The sequence below is a fragment of the Microtus pennsylvanicus genome, chromosome 7 (genome assembly GCF_037038515.1).
Source record: "Microtus pennsylvanicus isolate mMicPen1 chromosome 7, mMicPen1.hap1, whole genome shotgun sequence".
Lineage (NCBI taxonomy): Eukaryota > Metazoa > Chordata > Mammalia > Rodentia > Cricetidae > Microtus > Microtus pennsylvanicus.
Window position 1 is genome coordinate 54,151,056 of NC_134585.1, and position 15,937 is coordinate 54,166,992.

The 15,937-nt window shown below is 50.5% G+C and overlaps 1 protein-coding gene across 1 annotated transcript in view; it reads right to left on the bottom strand.

Annotated features, from left to right (window-relative positions):
- Nucleotides 1-2,000: 2,000 nt before the first annotated feature.
- Ptk7 (protein tyrosine kinase 7 (inactive)) overlaps nt 2,001-15,937 on the bottom strand; it is a 69,957-nt gene continuing 56,020 nt past the window's right edge. Inside the window, exons 11-20 of the mRNA XM_075980780.1 lie at nt 14,093-14,242; nt 13,847-13,997; nt 13,622-13,749; nt 12,021-12,224; nt 11,077-11,232; nt 10,422-10,654; nt 9,484-9,564; nt 5,844-5,995; nt 3,710-3,888; nt 2,001-2,988 (exon numbers count right to left, since the gene is read on the bottom strand). Of these exons, the coding sequence (XP_075836895.1) occupies nt 2,828-2,988; nt 3,710-3,888; nt 5,844-5,995; nt 9,484-9,564; nt 10,422-10,654; nt 11,077-11,232; nt 12,021-12,224; nt 13,622-13,749; nt 13,847-13,997; nt 14,093-14,242 (1,595 nt within the window). The 3' untranslated portion in view covers nt 2,001-2,827. The remainder of the gene's footprint in view (nt 2,989-3,709; nt 3,889-5,843; nt 5,996-9,483; nt 9,565-10,421; nt 10,655-11,076; nt 11,233-12,020; nt 12,225-13,621; nt 13,750-13,846; nt 13,998-14,092; nt 14,243-15,937) is intronic.

Consider the following 15,937-nt stretch of genomic DNA (forward strand, 5'->3'; position numbering starts at 1 on the left):
GAGGCATGGAGGTGGGAGAGCCTGAAATCCACAGCAACCCCACTCAGCTTCCAAAGAATTTTAAATCCTATACTGCAAGGCGCTACCCCACCATATCCACAGTGGACCAAGGCAGTATCCCATCACACCCACAGTGGGGCAAGGCGGTACCCCATCACATCCACAGTGAACCACAGTGGACTAAGGCGCTACCCCACCACATCCACAGTGGAGCAAGGCGGTACCCCATCACACCCACAGTGGAGCAAGGCGGTACCCCATCACATCCACAGTGGGAGGTCTGGGGAGAACCCTACCCTGTCCTTCCAAGGAGCTGCTTTCTCCTGGGCTACTGTGTTGTGTCCCAACCTACTTAGGATGACTTCATCCACACTGCCTTTTGTCCCCACTGCCTTCCTAGAAAGGCAGATTCTAGAAAGCCGTGGTGCAAGCACTAGCAGTACTTAGCTCTAGACTAGGTCTGGGACAAAAAGTACATTGTACTTTATGTACACTGTACCTACCACCAGTCGGTTTCTCATCAGAATTACACTTTTACCTATTTTCTCTTACGTTCAAGCAAAACTCAAGAAACAAAGCAGACGTGAGTTAAATGGGTTTTGATGTTGGCTACACACACAAAAAAAATCAGGGTTAAGATTTTGCATTGGGAATGGCGACACATGCCTGTCATCCCAGCACTTGGGAGGTAGAGGCAGGAAGATCAGAGTTCAAGAGCAACCGCAGCTATGCAGTGGGTTGATGATCATTTTTGGGCCACACGTGAGTTCCTGTCACACACAAACAATACTAAAGTCAGTTTTACCTCCAAATAAGGCTGACTTTCCTAACACTGGTGGCCTTCAGAGACAGTCTCTCTCTGTGTGTGTGACACAGAGTCGGTCCATGCAGACAGAGGGAAGGAAACACCAAGAAGAAAATGGCTGTGGAGACTGAGGTAGTGGTCATGGAAGAAGATCCAGGAGCTACCTTTTTTTTATGTAGCTGATATGTGGGTTTCTCTGTGTATGCCTGGTGCCATGGACGCCAGATACTCTAGAACTGAAGTTGGAGATAGTTGTGAGCGGCCAGGTGGGTACTGGGAATTGCCACCGGGTGCTCTGGAAGAGCAGCCAGTATGTGCTCTTAATGGCTGAGCCATCTGTCCAGTCCTTGGCCTTGATCCTCCTGCCTCTACCAACCAGATTCTAGGATTACAGGACTGTATCTCCATGCTTAGTCTCTGGCTGGAGCTCTAACAGGGTTTCATGCATGCCAGCACCCTGTCAATGGAGCGTTCTTACTTTTGTTTTCTTGGGACAGAGCCTGGTATGTAGCTCAGGCTGGCCTGGAGCTCACAATTCTCTAGCCTCTGCCTCCTGCGGTACTTTCCAAATATTATATATATATATATATATATATATGTATATATATATACATAATATATACTCTAGATATTCTTTACGTATATATACTATTTACATATATACACACATATACACACACGCGCGCAATTTGTGTATATCAGTGTTTTGCTTGAATGTATGGATGTGTGTCACTTGTGTGCCTGATACCTGAGGAGGACAGAAGAGGGAGTCTTGCTCCCTGGAACTGGAGTTACAGGTAGTTGTGAACTGCTGCTTATGTGGGTGCTGGGAACTGAACCCAGGTCCTCTGCAAGAGCAGCCAGTGCTCTTAACCCCTGAGCCATTATCTCTCCAGCCCTGGCCTTCCTAGTTTTAAAGGGACTCAGAGCCTGTTGATGTCATTAACCCCTTTTTCTGTTTTCTTTGATCGTCCTCCATCGTCCATCTACATCCCTGGGTGTGGGGACCAAGTCACCAGCTGTCACACGGGTTAAGACGGATCACAAAACATCTGGAAACTGGAAAGCAGGGCCAGTATCTACTAGCCAGTCCTGTCCACACCCCACTAGATGAAATCACACTGCCCCTTCTCATCAGCGAAGAGAAGAAAACAGAACATTTTTCATGAGCAAAGGAAGTGGGATCTTATGAACAGACTGTAAAAAAGGCTTCTTTATTGAGAGCAGCGAGTGTAAAAAAAAACAAAACATAAAACAATAACAACAACAACAATAAAAGTATGAGGCAGGGGTGGCCCACCCTCCCCAATTCCTCTAGGGTTCACCCAGACCTCCCCATGCCCACCCACCCAACGCTGCAGTTACATAAAAAAGCCGCCCACGGTGCATACAAAAAGGGCGGGCTATATAAGTGTCAAAAGCCCCTGAACACTTCATCTGCCAGGCACTTGGGATGAGGAAAGGAGATGGGGGCACAGGATCTGGTTAGTGTGCACAAGTCCACAGTGGGGAGGACTCAACTTCTATGTCCTCCACGACCTGCTAGACCCCCAGGTGGGACCCATGAGCCAAGCGGCCTGTTGGTCCGGTGTGCCCGAGCTATCCTGGAACTCGCGTATATTAGTATAGTAAAGAAGTTCCCCAAACCTAGCTCGGCCCAAGCCCAGCCCTCCCTAGGCAACATTGGCAGATGAGTGGCAGAGCTGGACCTGGCCAAAGGAAGTCTCAGACCAGAAATCGGGGTTACCTGAGGCACCCATACTGTCCCTGATGAGGAAAGGGGTGGCAAAGAAAGATGCCCAGTCCAATGTCTTAGCCATCCAGCCTGGGTTTGCATCAGCCTCCCCAGGGGCTGAGGCCAAGCACCGCCTAGGCACTCCCTGCCCACTACAATGCTCTGTGCTTGGGTAGGGACCCCAGGCCAAGAAGGACAGGGTACTCTCATCCATCATGCTTCAGGCTCCCCTCAAGAGATGCTCTTCCCTGTCCATGCCATCCTGAAGCGCAGCCTGCAAGGCTTCCTCACTGCTTGCTGTCTGCAGGGCTGTCTCCCAGGGTGCTGGCGATCTCACTGAAGGAGGGTCGGTCCTTGGGGTTCAGGGCCCAGCAGCGCTGCATCAGCCGATAGAGCTTAGAGGGGCAGCCTTCGGGCTGTGGAAGTCGAGCCTTCCCAGCCTGCAGGTCTGCAGGGCAGACAGGAGGCAGAGTGTTAGTGTGGATGAGTGTGCAGTTCCTCCAGCAGCCACGCACGGGTCGCTGCTCTGGGGAGTAGTGGTCAATGATGGGTGGGTACCACATTCTAAGGAGTATGGCGGACATCGCATAGACAAAGAGATAACCTGCTCCCCAGTTCACTCTGGTGAAGCTGAAGTGACTGACAGAGGCACTGAAGATAAGTGTTATTTGCTATCCAGTATGAAAGTATCCCAGTAAGTTAGTTTTGTGTTTTGTAGACCTGGGGAAGAACCTAGGGCTTCTCATATTCTAGCCAGGGTCTATCTCTTCCCATTCAACCTGAGCCTGCTTCTCAGTATTTTTTAAAACTACTTTGTTTGTTTGTTTGAGACAGGGTTTTTCTGTCTAACTCTGGATTTCCTGAACTTGACTTTGTAGACCAGGCTGTCCTCGAACTCACAGAGATCCGCTTGCCTGTGCGTCCCTAGTACTGGGATTAGAGGCATGCTCCACCACACCTAGTTAAAATTACTCATTTATTGGTGAGCCTTCTAACTGGCCCATATTTATGTACTTTTAACAAGTAGAGAGGTCAGATCTTCCTAACTGATAAGTACCACCCCTAAGGGAGGAAGGAGGCTCAATAGCCCTGGGGGCTGAGCAAGCAGAGGTGGGATGGGGAAGGTGGGGTCACATCCAGAATCATCTCTCAGGAACACGGCGACTTACCCGCCAGCACTTCATCATCTGCCTGTCCGCCATGGGGCATCTCTCCGTGAGTGAACACCTCCCACATCAGCACACCGAAGGCCCAGACATCAGACTTAGTGGAGAAATCGCCCTCCAGGATGGCCTCTGGGGACATCCAACGCAGAGGCACCCAGGCCTGGCGGAAGTGGTAGTACTCACTGAAGCAGAGAAGCAACACAGGGAAGGAGGTCAGAGAGGGCCAAGGCTGGCCCAGCCTCATTTCAAACTAGGCCTCCCCCAACACCGACTTCAAAGGAATCAGTAATGCGTACACTGAGCACAGGGGCATGCTGGATCAACTCTGGACGCGGATCCATTTGAGTTGAGGTTTGAAGGTTTAGAAATTCCTTTAAGAGGGGCTGGAGAGACGGCTCCCTGGGTAAGAGCACTGGCTGCTCTTCCAGAGGTCTCGGGTTCAATTCCCAGCACCCACGTGGTGGTTCACAACCTCCACTTCCAGGGGCCCAGCTCAACTCTCTCTTCTGGCCTCCATGAACACAAGATACCACACTGGTGCTCAGACATACATGCAGACAAAAAACCATCATGTAAAATAATAAATAAATATTCCATTAAGAGGGGTTGGAGAGATAGCTCAAGGTTAAGAGCACTGGCTACTCTTCCAGAGGACCTGAGTTCAATTCCTAGCACTCAGATGGTGGCCCACAGCCACCTCTACCTTCAGTTCCAGGGATCTGAGAGCCTCTTCTGATCTTGGGCACTAGGCATGTACATGGTGCATATATATACATGCCAGTAAACACTCATAAAAATAGGTAAACATATAAAAAAAGAAAAACAAAACCCAGGCCTAGTGATATAAGCCTTTAACCACAGCTACTTGAAAGGCTGAGGCAGGGGGATCATGAATTAAGGCTTGCTTTAGGCTACAGAATGAGTTCAATCAGACAGTGTCAGTCTGAGACACTTAGCAAGATCCTGTTTCAAATTCTTAAAAATTGATGGGGCTGCCGGGCGGTGGTGGCGCACGCCTGTAATCCTAGCACTCGGGAGGCAGAGGCAGGCGGATCTCTGTGAATTCGAGACCAGCCTTGTCTACAAGAGCTAGTTCCAGGACAGGCTCCAAAACCACAGAGAAACCCTGTCTCAAAAAACCAAAAAAAAAAAAAAAATTGATGGGGCTTTGTGTAAGATCTTGAGTTTGATCCCCAACACTACAAAAAAGTAATAATAAATAAATATTGATAATAATAAATATTAATAATAAATAAAAATTTAAAGCAGAAAAGGTTTAATTAGTAATAAAGTTAAGACCAAAGCGGACTTGGGCACATTGGGGTGGGCTGTACCTGGGGTGGCTGGGTACCCTACAAAGTGGCATATGTAGGCAATCTAGAGCATCTCTGACTGGTGGCTATACTTCAAGCTCAGGCTATACAATAATAGCTCCCGAATTCAAGAACTTACAGAGGGAGCCATATTCACAGTTAATGACATATGAACTAGCTATAAAAAATTCTCTCTCGCGCTGACCCCTAACACCAAACTGGTTCCAGGATTATAATATTGGGGTTTTGTTTTGGGGGTGTGTTATGTGTTGGTTTTTTGGGTATTGTTTTTTGTTTTATAAGACAGGGTCTCACTGTGAAACCCTGGCTGTCCTGGAACTTGTTCTGTAGACCAGGCTGTCCCGCTACCACCTGGCTTTTATACACACACACATACACACACACACACACACACACACACACACACACGAAATCACTACAGGAAAGTCATGGGTTGGAGAGATGGCTCAGTGGTTAAGAGCACTGGTTGCTCTTCCCGGGTTCAGTTCCCACATGGCAGCTCACAAGTGTCTCTAACTTCTGTTCCAGGGGATCCTCACACAGATGTACAAGCAGGGAAAACACCAATGTACATGAAGCACAAATAAATAAATTAATTAAGTCATATCCAACAGCGACTTGGAGCCACTCTGGCAACCTGGTGTGCCTTTAGAGAGGGGATGGTTGCCTTGCCCCTCAGTATCCTCCCTACCTCTACTTTTCAGCTAAGCAGCCATGAGCCCTTTGTTCCCCCTTCGTACTGTATCTATCCTGTGTCCCCTTCTCTCTTTGGAAGGAGCCAGCAGCCCCCCAAGCCCTTCTACCTGTTGTATACGTCCTTGCTGAGGCCCAGTGCTGACACCTTCACCTGCCTCTGGGCACTGACCAGACAGTTGCGAGCAGCTAAGTCCTTGTGCACAAACCGGTTGTTGGACAGGTGCTCCATACCCAAGGCCACCTGGGCACACAGGGCCACCTGGTGAGAGAGCGAGCAGCCTGTCAGAATAGCTCAGGACCAGGGATTAAGGGAACCACCATGACAAATCCTTATCTACTTCTCCCAGTACCCCTGGAAGGCTGTTTAGAAAACCCCACACAACAGCCTCAGCTGCTTTCTCCAGAAAATGGGATCTATTACCTGCTCCACGAGGTTGTTCAAAGGTTTATTACACTAAGGGGCTGAGGAGATGGCTTGGTGGGTAGTGCCTGCTGGGCAAGCACAAGGACCTGAGCATGGATCTCCCTGGCCAGCTGGGCTAGCCAATCGGTGAGCTCCAGGTTCAGTGATAGAGTCTGTCTCAAAAAATCAGGCTTGATGGATCAGGCCTTAGTTCCAGTGCTCAGGAGGCAGAGGCCGAACAATGTATCAGCTCCCCTGGAACTGGAGCTACAGGCAGCACTGATGTCGCTCAGTGTTGTCAATGCTGAGAGCCAGACTCAGGTTCTCCAGAAGAGGAGCAAGCCGCTGGAGCCATCTCTCCAGCCCTGCATTGACACTTCAAAAGTGCACGGCTAATGGACAAACACTAGGCAAGCATAAATGTTATATACAACAGGTCCTAGTAAAATATACCAAGACTGGCCAAGATGGGATTTAGGCAAAAAGACAGACTCCAAGAGACCTAAAGACTGCTCCCGGAGAAGGGGACAACGCTAGAGACGGCTCAGCAGGCAAAGGCACATGCCACCAAGCCTGATGACCTGAGCTTTTGGAAGGAAAGAACCAACCTTTTCAAGCTGTCCTCTGAACTCCGCATGCAGGTGTGCGTGCAGATGCAGACATGCACAGAAACACCAATTATAAATGTTTTTCAGAAGAACACTCAAGGCTAGAAAAATGAAATGGCCCAGTGGTTCAGAGCACTGGCTGCTCTTGCAGAGAATCTGGGTTCAGTTCCCAGCACCAACGAGGTGGCTCAAAACTGTCTACAACTCCAGTTTCAGGGGACCCGATACCCTCTTCTGGCCTCCGCATGCACACATAAATACATGCAAAAATACCCATGCACATGAAGATATCTAAAATTTAAAAGACGATGTATGCTTCTATCACCTCGACGTCCCATCTAAATAGTGAAAGGAAATGCTAGGAGACACAGGGGCCCTGTAGTAGCTATGGGGTGGGTGGCTCAGCAGGGTGCCTGTCTAGTGTTCACGAGGTTCAGTCTCAAGTCCTTCACCATTAAGGTGCTTCAGAAGGCAGAGAGAGGTCCCCAGAGCTTATGGTGGGGGGACCATGGCATATGTGTAGCAAGTCACACGAGCACACAATAATAACAACAACAAACTTTTGGAAGTGGCAACTAAATATACATGAGTAACAGAAAAGTGGAGAGGTCCCTTTGACCTGTGGAAATTACAGGACATGTGACTGGCTACTAGCTGTGTCTTCCCTGGCACAAAGATTCACTGAGGACCCCCAAGGGGAGTCATCAACCACCATACAACCACGGAGGAATGAAAATGAGATGGTGGACTAGTGAGGTGACTCAGTGGTTAAGGCAAGCCTGAGGACCTCGAACCCCCATAAAAGTGAGAGGGCCAGGCATGGTGGCGCACGCCTTTAATCCCAGTACTCGGGAGGCAGAGGCAGGCGGATCTCTGGGAGTTCATGGCCAGCCTGAACTACAGAGTGAGTTCTAGGTTGTTACACAGAGAAACCCTGTCTTAAAACCAAGAAAGGAGAGAAAAAAAGGTGGCGGGAGCGACCCAACTCCACAAAACTGTCCTCTGACCTCCACACACACACAAATAATAGCAAATGTTTTTTTTTGTTGTTGTTTCTCAGACTGGCCTGAGATTCACAATGCAGTCTGTATTATCCTCAAAGTCTCACGATGTCTGTGCCATAGTCTCTTGGATGTTAAGATTACAGACTGGAGCCACCAAGCCTGGATATACCTGCATTTTCTCATTAAGATTTATTCCCTCTTTATCGGTGTGTGTGTGCCTGTCTGTGTGGGTCTGTACATCTGAGTGCTGGGGCCCGGTGATGTGGGAAGGTCATCTGTCTATCTGTTGCTTTCATTGGTTAATTAATAAAGAAACTGCTTGGCCTGATAGGTCAGAACATAGGTGGGTGGAGTAGACAGAATAGAATGCTGGGAAGAAGGAAAGTGAGCCAGACGCCATGCCTCTCCTCTCCTGGTTAGATGTGATGGAGCCAGCCACCAGGTCAGACATGCTGAATCTTTCCAGTAAGACACCACCTCGTGGTGCTACAGAGATTATTAGAAATGGGTTAAGCAAGATATGAGAGTTAGCCAAGAAGAGGCTAGATATGGGCAGGCAGTGTTTATATGAATACAGTTTGTGTGTTGTTATTTCGGGTGTAAGGCTAACCATGCGGGAGCAGAGGAGGACGAAAAACAGGCCTGCCCGCAGCCCTTCCTACAGCCCAGGGAGGTTGGAGGCTCCAGATCTCCATGGAGCTGCAGTTACAGGAGGGCTGAGTCACCTGATGCTGGGAACTGAACCTGGGTCCTTGGGTCTCTTGGCCCGAAGTCTGGACCTATGAAGCGGTTCTCCTGTCTGACCTGACAGGTTCTATGTTCTAGAAGGGCATGGATCCCAGTTTCTAAAAACTTGCTCATCAAACTAAAGATGAAATGCAAGAACATGCAGGACGGTGTTTGGCAAAGGTGATGGCTGTCAGAGCACCTCGGTATCAGACAGAGGTACCAACTTCCTTTCTGTCTGCTTTCCTTTCTCTTTTTCTTAAGTCAGGGTCTCACTATATAGCACAGGTTGGCCTCAAGTTCACCATGAATCCCAGACTAAATTTTGCCTCAAAGCCTTCCTTTGCCCCAACTTCTGGATTATAGATATGAAACATCACACTCAGCTGTCAGCCTGTCTCCATCCCTGTCGCAGCCACTTACCTTGGTCCCCTCTCCTGAAGCCATCCCCTTCCTGTCATTCAGCTACTTCCTGTTCTTGAGAACTGAACTCAGATGGCTTTCTCCATCAGGAAACCTTCTTTGTTAACCACAGCTGCCTGGCTACCTAAGGGCCTGGATGTCTTCCACATCTCCCACCGAGGCCTCCCACTCGCTTCCCGTGTGGGTCATGCCGAGTCCCACACGCAAGTTAAAAAAGCCTGCTCAAGGCCACGCCCAACACAACAGCCTCTGGACTTGGGGTGCTCGCTGCTGCCTTTGCTCAGAGCTGCAGGAATGCGCGTGGGGGGGGGTTGCTCTAACAGAAGCTCCCACAGAAAGGGCAAGGGCCGGAGCCGCTACCTCTGTGAGGCCAGCATGACAACAGGCTACCTGCAGGCTACAGAGCTGGAACCTGTCACTTTGTTTCTTGGTCCATGAAAGAAACACATTTCAGGGCAGTGCTGTGCTAATGAACACAGGTGATGGACTTGCATGAGGCCCGGATCCAAAGGACACTGAGCGAAGGAAGCTCAAGTGTGCCCCTACTGCGGCCCACTCCGGTGATCGGCCTCCTCGTTCTTACCTTCTGCTTGGTGCTGAGGGGCTGGGACTTCAGTTTTTCATCCTTACTCTGGGAAATCCTCAGGAACTGTTTGAGATCTCCCTGAGGGAAGGGCCAAACACCTGTTAGACATAACCCAGAGGTGGGCTTTAAAGCATCAGACCAAGCCGGCATTTGCTGGGTCCCTGCTGGAAGACAGCAACAAGCCCTGACCTGAATGCGCACCCAGTCCTCACCCTGGTAGGCATAGACCATATGGAGGGTGCCCTCTCTTGTCCGAATTGCCCTTCCCACTATGGAGCCAGGAGGAAAACACAAACCCTTACCCTGCCCTCATGGGTTACAGAAGGGTTACAGTGTAACACACACACACACACACACACACACACACACACACACACACACACAGAGGACGCTTGGAAGCAGAGTGAGCATATCCCCATCCCGCTGCTCCCTGTCAGCAGTGGAAGAGCCAAGGAGACCAGGACCTAGCAAAGATGGGGAAGGCAGAGGCAGGAGCGACTCCAGGAATGATAACCTGGTGGAGAGAGGCTGATGGTGGGGCTGACACCTGAGCCAGCAGAGGAACTGGGTGAGGGGAGGAGAGGGGAAGAAGGGAGGGAGGGAGACAGGAAGGGAGAAGAGGCCTGCCAGGTTCTGACAAACTTGTTCTCAAGTGATGACAAGCTACGGGCCGAAAAAAATAACAAAGCAAAGAAACCCAGTTGGCAGAAGGACCTGAAGGGCATCCAGGCAGGGTAGAGAATGAGACATCCCAGAGCTAAGGACTGATCTCCAGAAAGACAGGAGAAACTGAACAGTTAAAGGGTCGGCGGGTACCGGAGAGCTGGGAGGGTGGGTGGCTCAGGTAGCAGGAGGCAGCAAGACCTCAGGAGCACAGCCCCCAAACCCTCCTCCACCAGCACACTGCCCAGGCAGTGCTCCAGCCTACAGCATACCAGGTCCACGTATTCCAGCACCATGTAGTGGGGCTCGGCCTCCCGGCACAGCCCCAAGAGCCGCACCACATTGGCATGGTTCAGCTTCCCAAACATCTCAAGCTCCCTCCGGAAGTCCAGCTGCTGCTGCTCGTCCTTGCTCTGCAAGCTCTTCACAAGCACCAGCGTCTCTGCCACGCCCTCCTCTAGGCCCTGTGCCTTCGCGAGGAATACCTCCCCAAACTCGCTTTTCCCTGTGGGCAGAGGGCCATGCTGGTCAGCTGCCTCGCCCAGGCAGAGGGAGACTGACTGGGGGAGACATGAGGGTGGCCTCTTTGCTGCACCCCACCCATTAGGCAGGTGAGCCATTTCTCCAGGCCCCTAAGTTTTGAAGTACCTTAAGAAAAAAAAATCAGTACAAAACCATAATTTCTCACATTTTTTCCCCTAAGGCGGGGGGAAAAGCTAACTTTAGTTCTTTTTTGAAAAGGACCACTTTCGCGAAGCATCAAGAAAATAATACGACAGGAGGGATACGGGACTTGACACCATGTGGGGGTGTGACTCTGCACAGGGGACAACCTGCACCCTGATACCTCTAACATGCTAGGCTGTGAGAACCACCTCAGCCCGTGACCCAGCCTCCAGACCAGTCTCCTGAAGCAAGGCCACATACCCAGGGTGGTGATGGGCTGCAAGCTGGCCCGAGGGAAATGCATCTTGTCGCCCATGCTGTGGCGCTTGTTGGTGGCCATGGGGCCAGAGCCCAAGCTCGTCAAAGCCACTTCCTCCTGGACCTCTGCTGATGGCTGTCCGTTCTGCAGAGGCCCACCTGGGAACAAGGGGTCAGGTCAATATCTAAGATAAGAACCCTGATTACCAGAGCTCAGTCCCTAGGACCCGTGGGGCGATGTATCTCCTGTCATCGTCCACGACGCCCACTTGGCTTCATTCCACAAAAACTGGATATTCCCACAGATAAACTGCCGGGGTTTTGGGGCAGGTTGAGGCAGACTTTAGAGTGTGGCCATTTACGGACACAGGTGAGTAGGAGCTACGACAGGAGCTTGCTATGGGAATCTAATCTCAATCACAGGCCCGGAATGTCAAACCCACACGAGCTCTGTGACTTGCACTAAACCTTGTGTGCAGAGGGAAATCACTGAGTAGAGTCACGCAAATGCCTAAACTGAGTGGAGACCAGCAATGTCCTCAGGGAGCTTCTGATGATGGGAGGGGCTAGGAAAAAAGATGGACAGATTGCCCCTGCGGGCTGACTATTGGGGGAGGAGTTGAAGCAAAAATATGCATACCAACTGTATCTGTGCTTTAAGAGTTGGGAGAGAAGGCTAGCCCAAGAGGTTCCAATGAGGGAGACCTGAGTCAGAGTTCAGAAGCCAGGCTTGCAGTCAGAGAGACACACACCCCACCTCCAGCCCTCTATCTCCAGCAGTACTAGGTTCTTCCTCCACAGTTGCCACAGGAGGGCACTCATGTGACCCACCTTCCCCTAGAGGGGGTCCTCACCATTGAGACACCCCATCACTGGTTCCTCGTCGTCAGGCTGCCACAGAAGGGCACTCTGCACTCATGTGACCCACCTCCCCTGGGGGTCCTCACCGTTGAGACACTCCATCTCTGGTTCCTCGCCTTCAGGCTGCTTCTGCAACCTCTTGGCTTTACATCGCTTCTTGCAGTAGAACATGAGGCCCAGGACAGCGATGATATAGGCCACAGCTGCGCCCACTGACAGCCCAATGGTCTGGATCATCTTGTACGGGGGAGGGCTGCCAGGGCCCTCCGAGTCCTCCATCACTGGCTTGTCTGAGAGACACATGGAAAGGTCAAGCCAGGGCTACTCAAGCAAACCAGACCTTGCTGGCTGACTCAGCACTGTGAGCTAAGCCTGGGAAGCCCCTCCTTAGATCCCAGTTATCAACCAGCTCAGAGTAGGTCCCCTGCGGCTGGCCAGTCACTGGCTTTCAGCAGCCCAGGAGAGAGAAGTCCCATGAGTCATCGGGTGAGCTTCGGGGGAGAGGTTGAGAACACACTGACGTCCCACCTCAACAGCTTCAACCAAGGGATCCCTCATTCCATTTTCTACAAGATAAGTTACTCGGAAAGCAGTGCTGCTGGGTGGAGAAGTGTGAAGAAGGCTGTGGGCTTCCTTCCCCTTCAAATCCTCTCGCCAGCAGCCACAGCAACAACTTCTCAGGAACAGAGATCACTAGGGCAGGTCTGGCCTGGGGCTGTTAACCTGTCTGTCACATCTCCTCTGGTCCTCCTGCATCCTGACCTGATTCCCTCCCTGCCTGCAGTAGCTTAGAGTTTTTGTTTCTTTTCTTTGGTTTGAGACAATGTCTCATTCTGTAGCCCAGGCTATCTTGGAATTCACTATGTAGCCTTGAATTCATGACAATCCTCCTGTCTCAGCCTCCAAGATCCAGGATTACAGTAATGAACTGTCAAGCCTGGTTTATAAGTTTGGACTTGTTTGTTATTACTTCTAAGTGTGTGTGTATGTGTGAGTCTGTGTGTGTGTGTGCAGATCTGTGCCTGTGAGTGCAGATGCCATCGGAGGCCAGAGGCCTGGGGTCATTGGCAGTTGTGAGTCACCTGATGACGGATGAAAAGGACAGAGCTTGGGTCCTCTGACAGAACAGTAACCTCTAAGCCATCTCTCTAGCCCTAAGCTCGGCTCCTAAGTGCTTCTCTCCCAAGGACCACATGTTAAGCCCTATTCCCCAGCCTCTGATGCTATTAGGAAGTGGTAGGAACTTCAGAAGCTGGGGGGGGGGGGGATCCTTGAAGGGGAAATTAAGGCCCAGTCCACTCCTCTATCTTTTGCCTCTCACTCAGCATACGATAAACAAGACGTCCCCTGCCGCCTGCTCTGAGCACCATGTACTGTGTTGCCACAGACTCAAGGTAACCAGGCTCTCAGCAGAAACCTCTGAGAGTGTGAGCGGAAAGAGTTCTTTCCATGTATGCAAGAGAAGGAGGCATTTCAGGAAGAGCATCCTTCAGCCGACCAAACGCATCTCATCTGTGGAATGTCAAGTAAGTGACAGCCAGCCAGGAATCTAGGGCTGTGATGGCACACTGGAAAGGACACCCCAAGTCCCCCCAGTTTGCGTGTCTTCTCTGTACATACAACACTACATGGAAGAGGAGAAAGACTTCTACCACTTCCTGTGCAGGGCGCCCTTTCCTGGCCATACCCACGACAAAGAGCGGGGCCTCTGTGTGCCTGATGTTACAGCTGTTGCCAGCGATGCAGGTGTAGGAGCCTGAGTCCTCAGGGGCCACATCGTGGATCACCAGGGAACCGTTCTGGAAGATGTGCATCCTGCCGCAAGAGAAGTCACCTTAACGCTCACCTGCCAGCCCCCAGGGAGCAGCCATGGCAGGAAAGGGAAAGTCAGTGAGGAGGGGAGGCCACCTACCTGGGTCCCAACTTGGTGGGGTCCAGGATTCGGTCTTTGCCTTTCCACTGAATAAGAGGCTTGGGGTCCCCCTGGGCCTCACACCGCAGCAGCGCTGTGTGGCCCTGGTATACGGTTGTACGCTCTGGTTCTACCTTGAAGGTGATGAAAACTGGATAGGGAAAAAGACCAGAGAGCATCATAGAGCTGTCACTTCCCGAGCCCTGCCAACTCTGGCTCCCATGCTACACCGGTCACCGGTCACACCTGCCACGGTTAGCTGGACATGGGCACGGATCTGACCCTGTGGCTCGTTGGACGCAATGCAAGTGTAGTTGCCAGCATCGTCTCGGGTCACTCGGGCAAAGTGTAGGGTCCCAGCATTGTCTGTCACCCACTCAGGGAGGCTGCTCCCATCTGCAGAGACAATCAGGAGAAATTATGGGATGGGCTAGACTTACATGGATAACTGACAAGGCCCTCAGTTACTCATTTCTACCCCAAACAAACCATCGCTCCTTCCTACTCACGGGCAAAGTCCAAATTCAAAGTCCCCACTATTGACTTGTTTCCCCAACGTTCCAGGCTCACAGACTTCTGGCCGGGCCAAGGGCTGGCCTTGTCCTCGCCTCACTGCCTGTTACTCCTTATTCCTGGAAGCGGCTCACTCCTGATCCCCCATCGTAGCTCCACCTGAGCGCTCCCTTCTTCCAGAAAGATCCCAGACCTGAACAAGGGAGTCCTCTACAGAAGCCACAACCCGACTTCCATTTCCACAGCTGGCACAAATGGGAAATTGGTCCAGCCTTGTAGGAACAATTTGGCAAGCTGTACAGATGGTTATAAAAATGTTCATAACCTAGATATATAAAACCCCACTTCTGGAATTCTTTCCCAAAGGAAACAAACCTAAATCCAAAAAAATAAACCTCAATAACCTTGGGATTAGAGATTTATTAGAGCAATAAAAAGAGGGGTTAACAATCCAAGTCTCTAACTCAGAGAATTTTTAGTAAATGATAATGAACCCAATGAGATTATCATTACAGCAGTTGAAACTGATATTAGTACACCATATACAGACAGGAGAAACACTAATGTCAAATTAAAAACCACTTAAGTGCTGAGTGTGGTAGCATACTCTAATCCTAAAACTCAAGAGGCAGAGGCAGGGGGATCTATGTTTGAGGACAGCCTGGTCTACAAGGACAGCAACTTCCACGTCAGTCAGGTCTACACAGTGAAACCTTGCGTGTGGGGGGGGGTTGGGGGAAGGGGTGAGCTGGAGCGATAGCTGTATTAGTTAAGAGCACTGGCTGCTCTTCCAGGTCTCAGGCTTGAGTCTTAGCATCATTTATAACTCATCCCAATGGATCTAGCGCCCTCTTCTGGCCTTTGCAGCACTGTGCTCACACAGTATGCAGACATGCATGTAGGCAAAACACCAATACACATATGTAAGTAAAAATAAAACAACAAAAACCATCTAAGCTCCAGACGCCGTGATACATGCCTTTAATCCCAACGCTCAGGAAGCAGAGAGGTAGGTAGATCTTTGGGAGCTGGAGGGCAGCCTGGTCTACAGAGTGAGACTCTTGTCTCAAAAAACGAAAAACAAAACAAAAAAGGTCAGGTGTATTGGTGCCTATAATCACAGAACACAGGGAGCTGAGGCAGAGTGATCCTAAGTTAAAGTCAGCCTGGGCTACACAGTGATTTAGTTCCAAGTCAAGCCAGCTACGACTATACAGCAAGACCTTATAGATGACAAACAACCTAAACTAAGTAACTAAATAAATAAAAAGTATAAAAAGTGGCCGGGGATGTAGCTCAATGGGGCAGTTTGCCTAGTGTGTGTGAGGTCGTGGGTTTGAGCCCCACTACCCCCAACAACAATAAACAAAATAAGCGTGTCTTTGCTCGGGAAGTGTAATACATAAAATTATTATGGAAGAGTACATAGAAAAAGAAGACAGACATAAGGTTGGCAGATGGGAGTTGGTCCACACCCCCTTCCATGTTTGTCAGAGTCCGTGCTACTTTGATGCTGGCAAAGAGGGGTCTCGACAGCATACTGCTGCCTGGAGTCACCATCTGCGCTGTCCCGTGCTG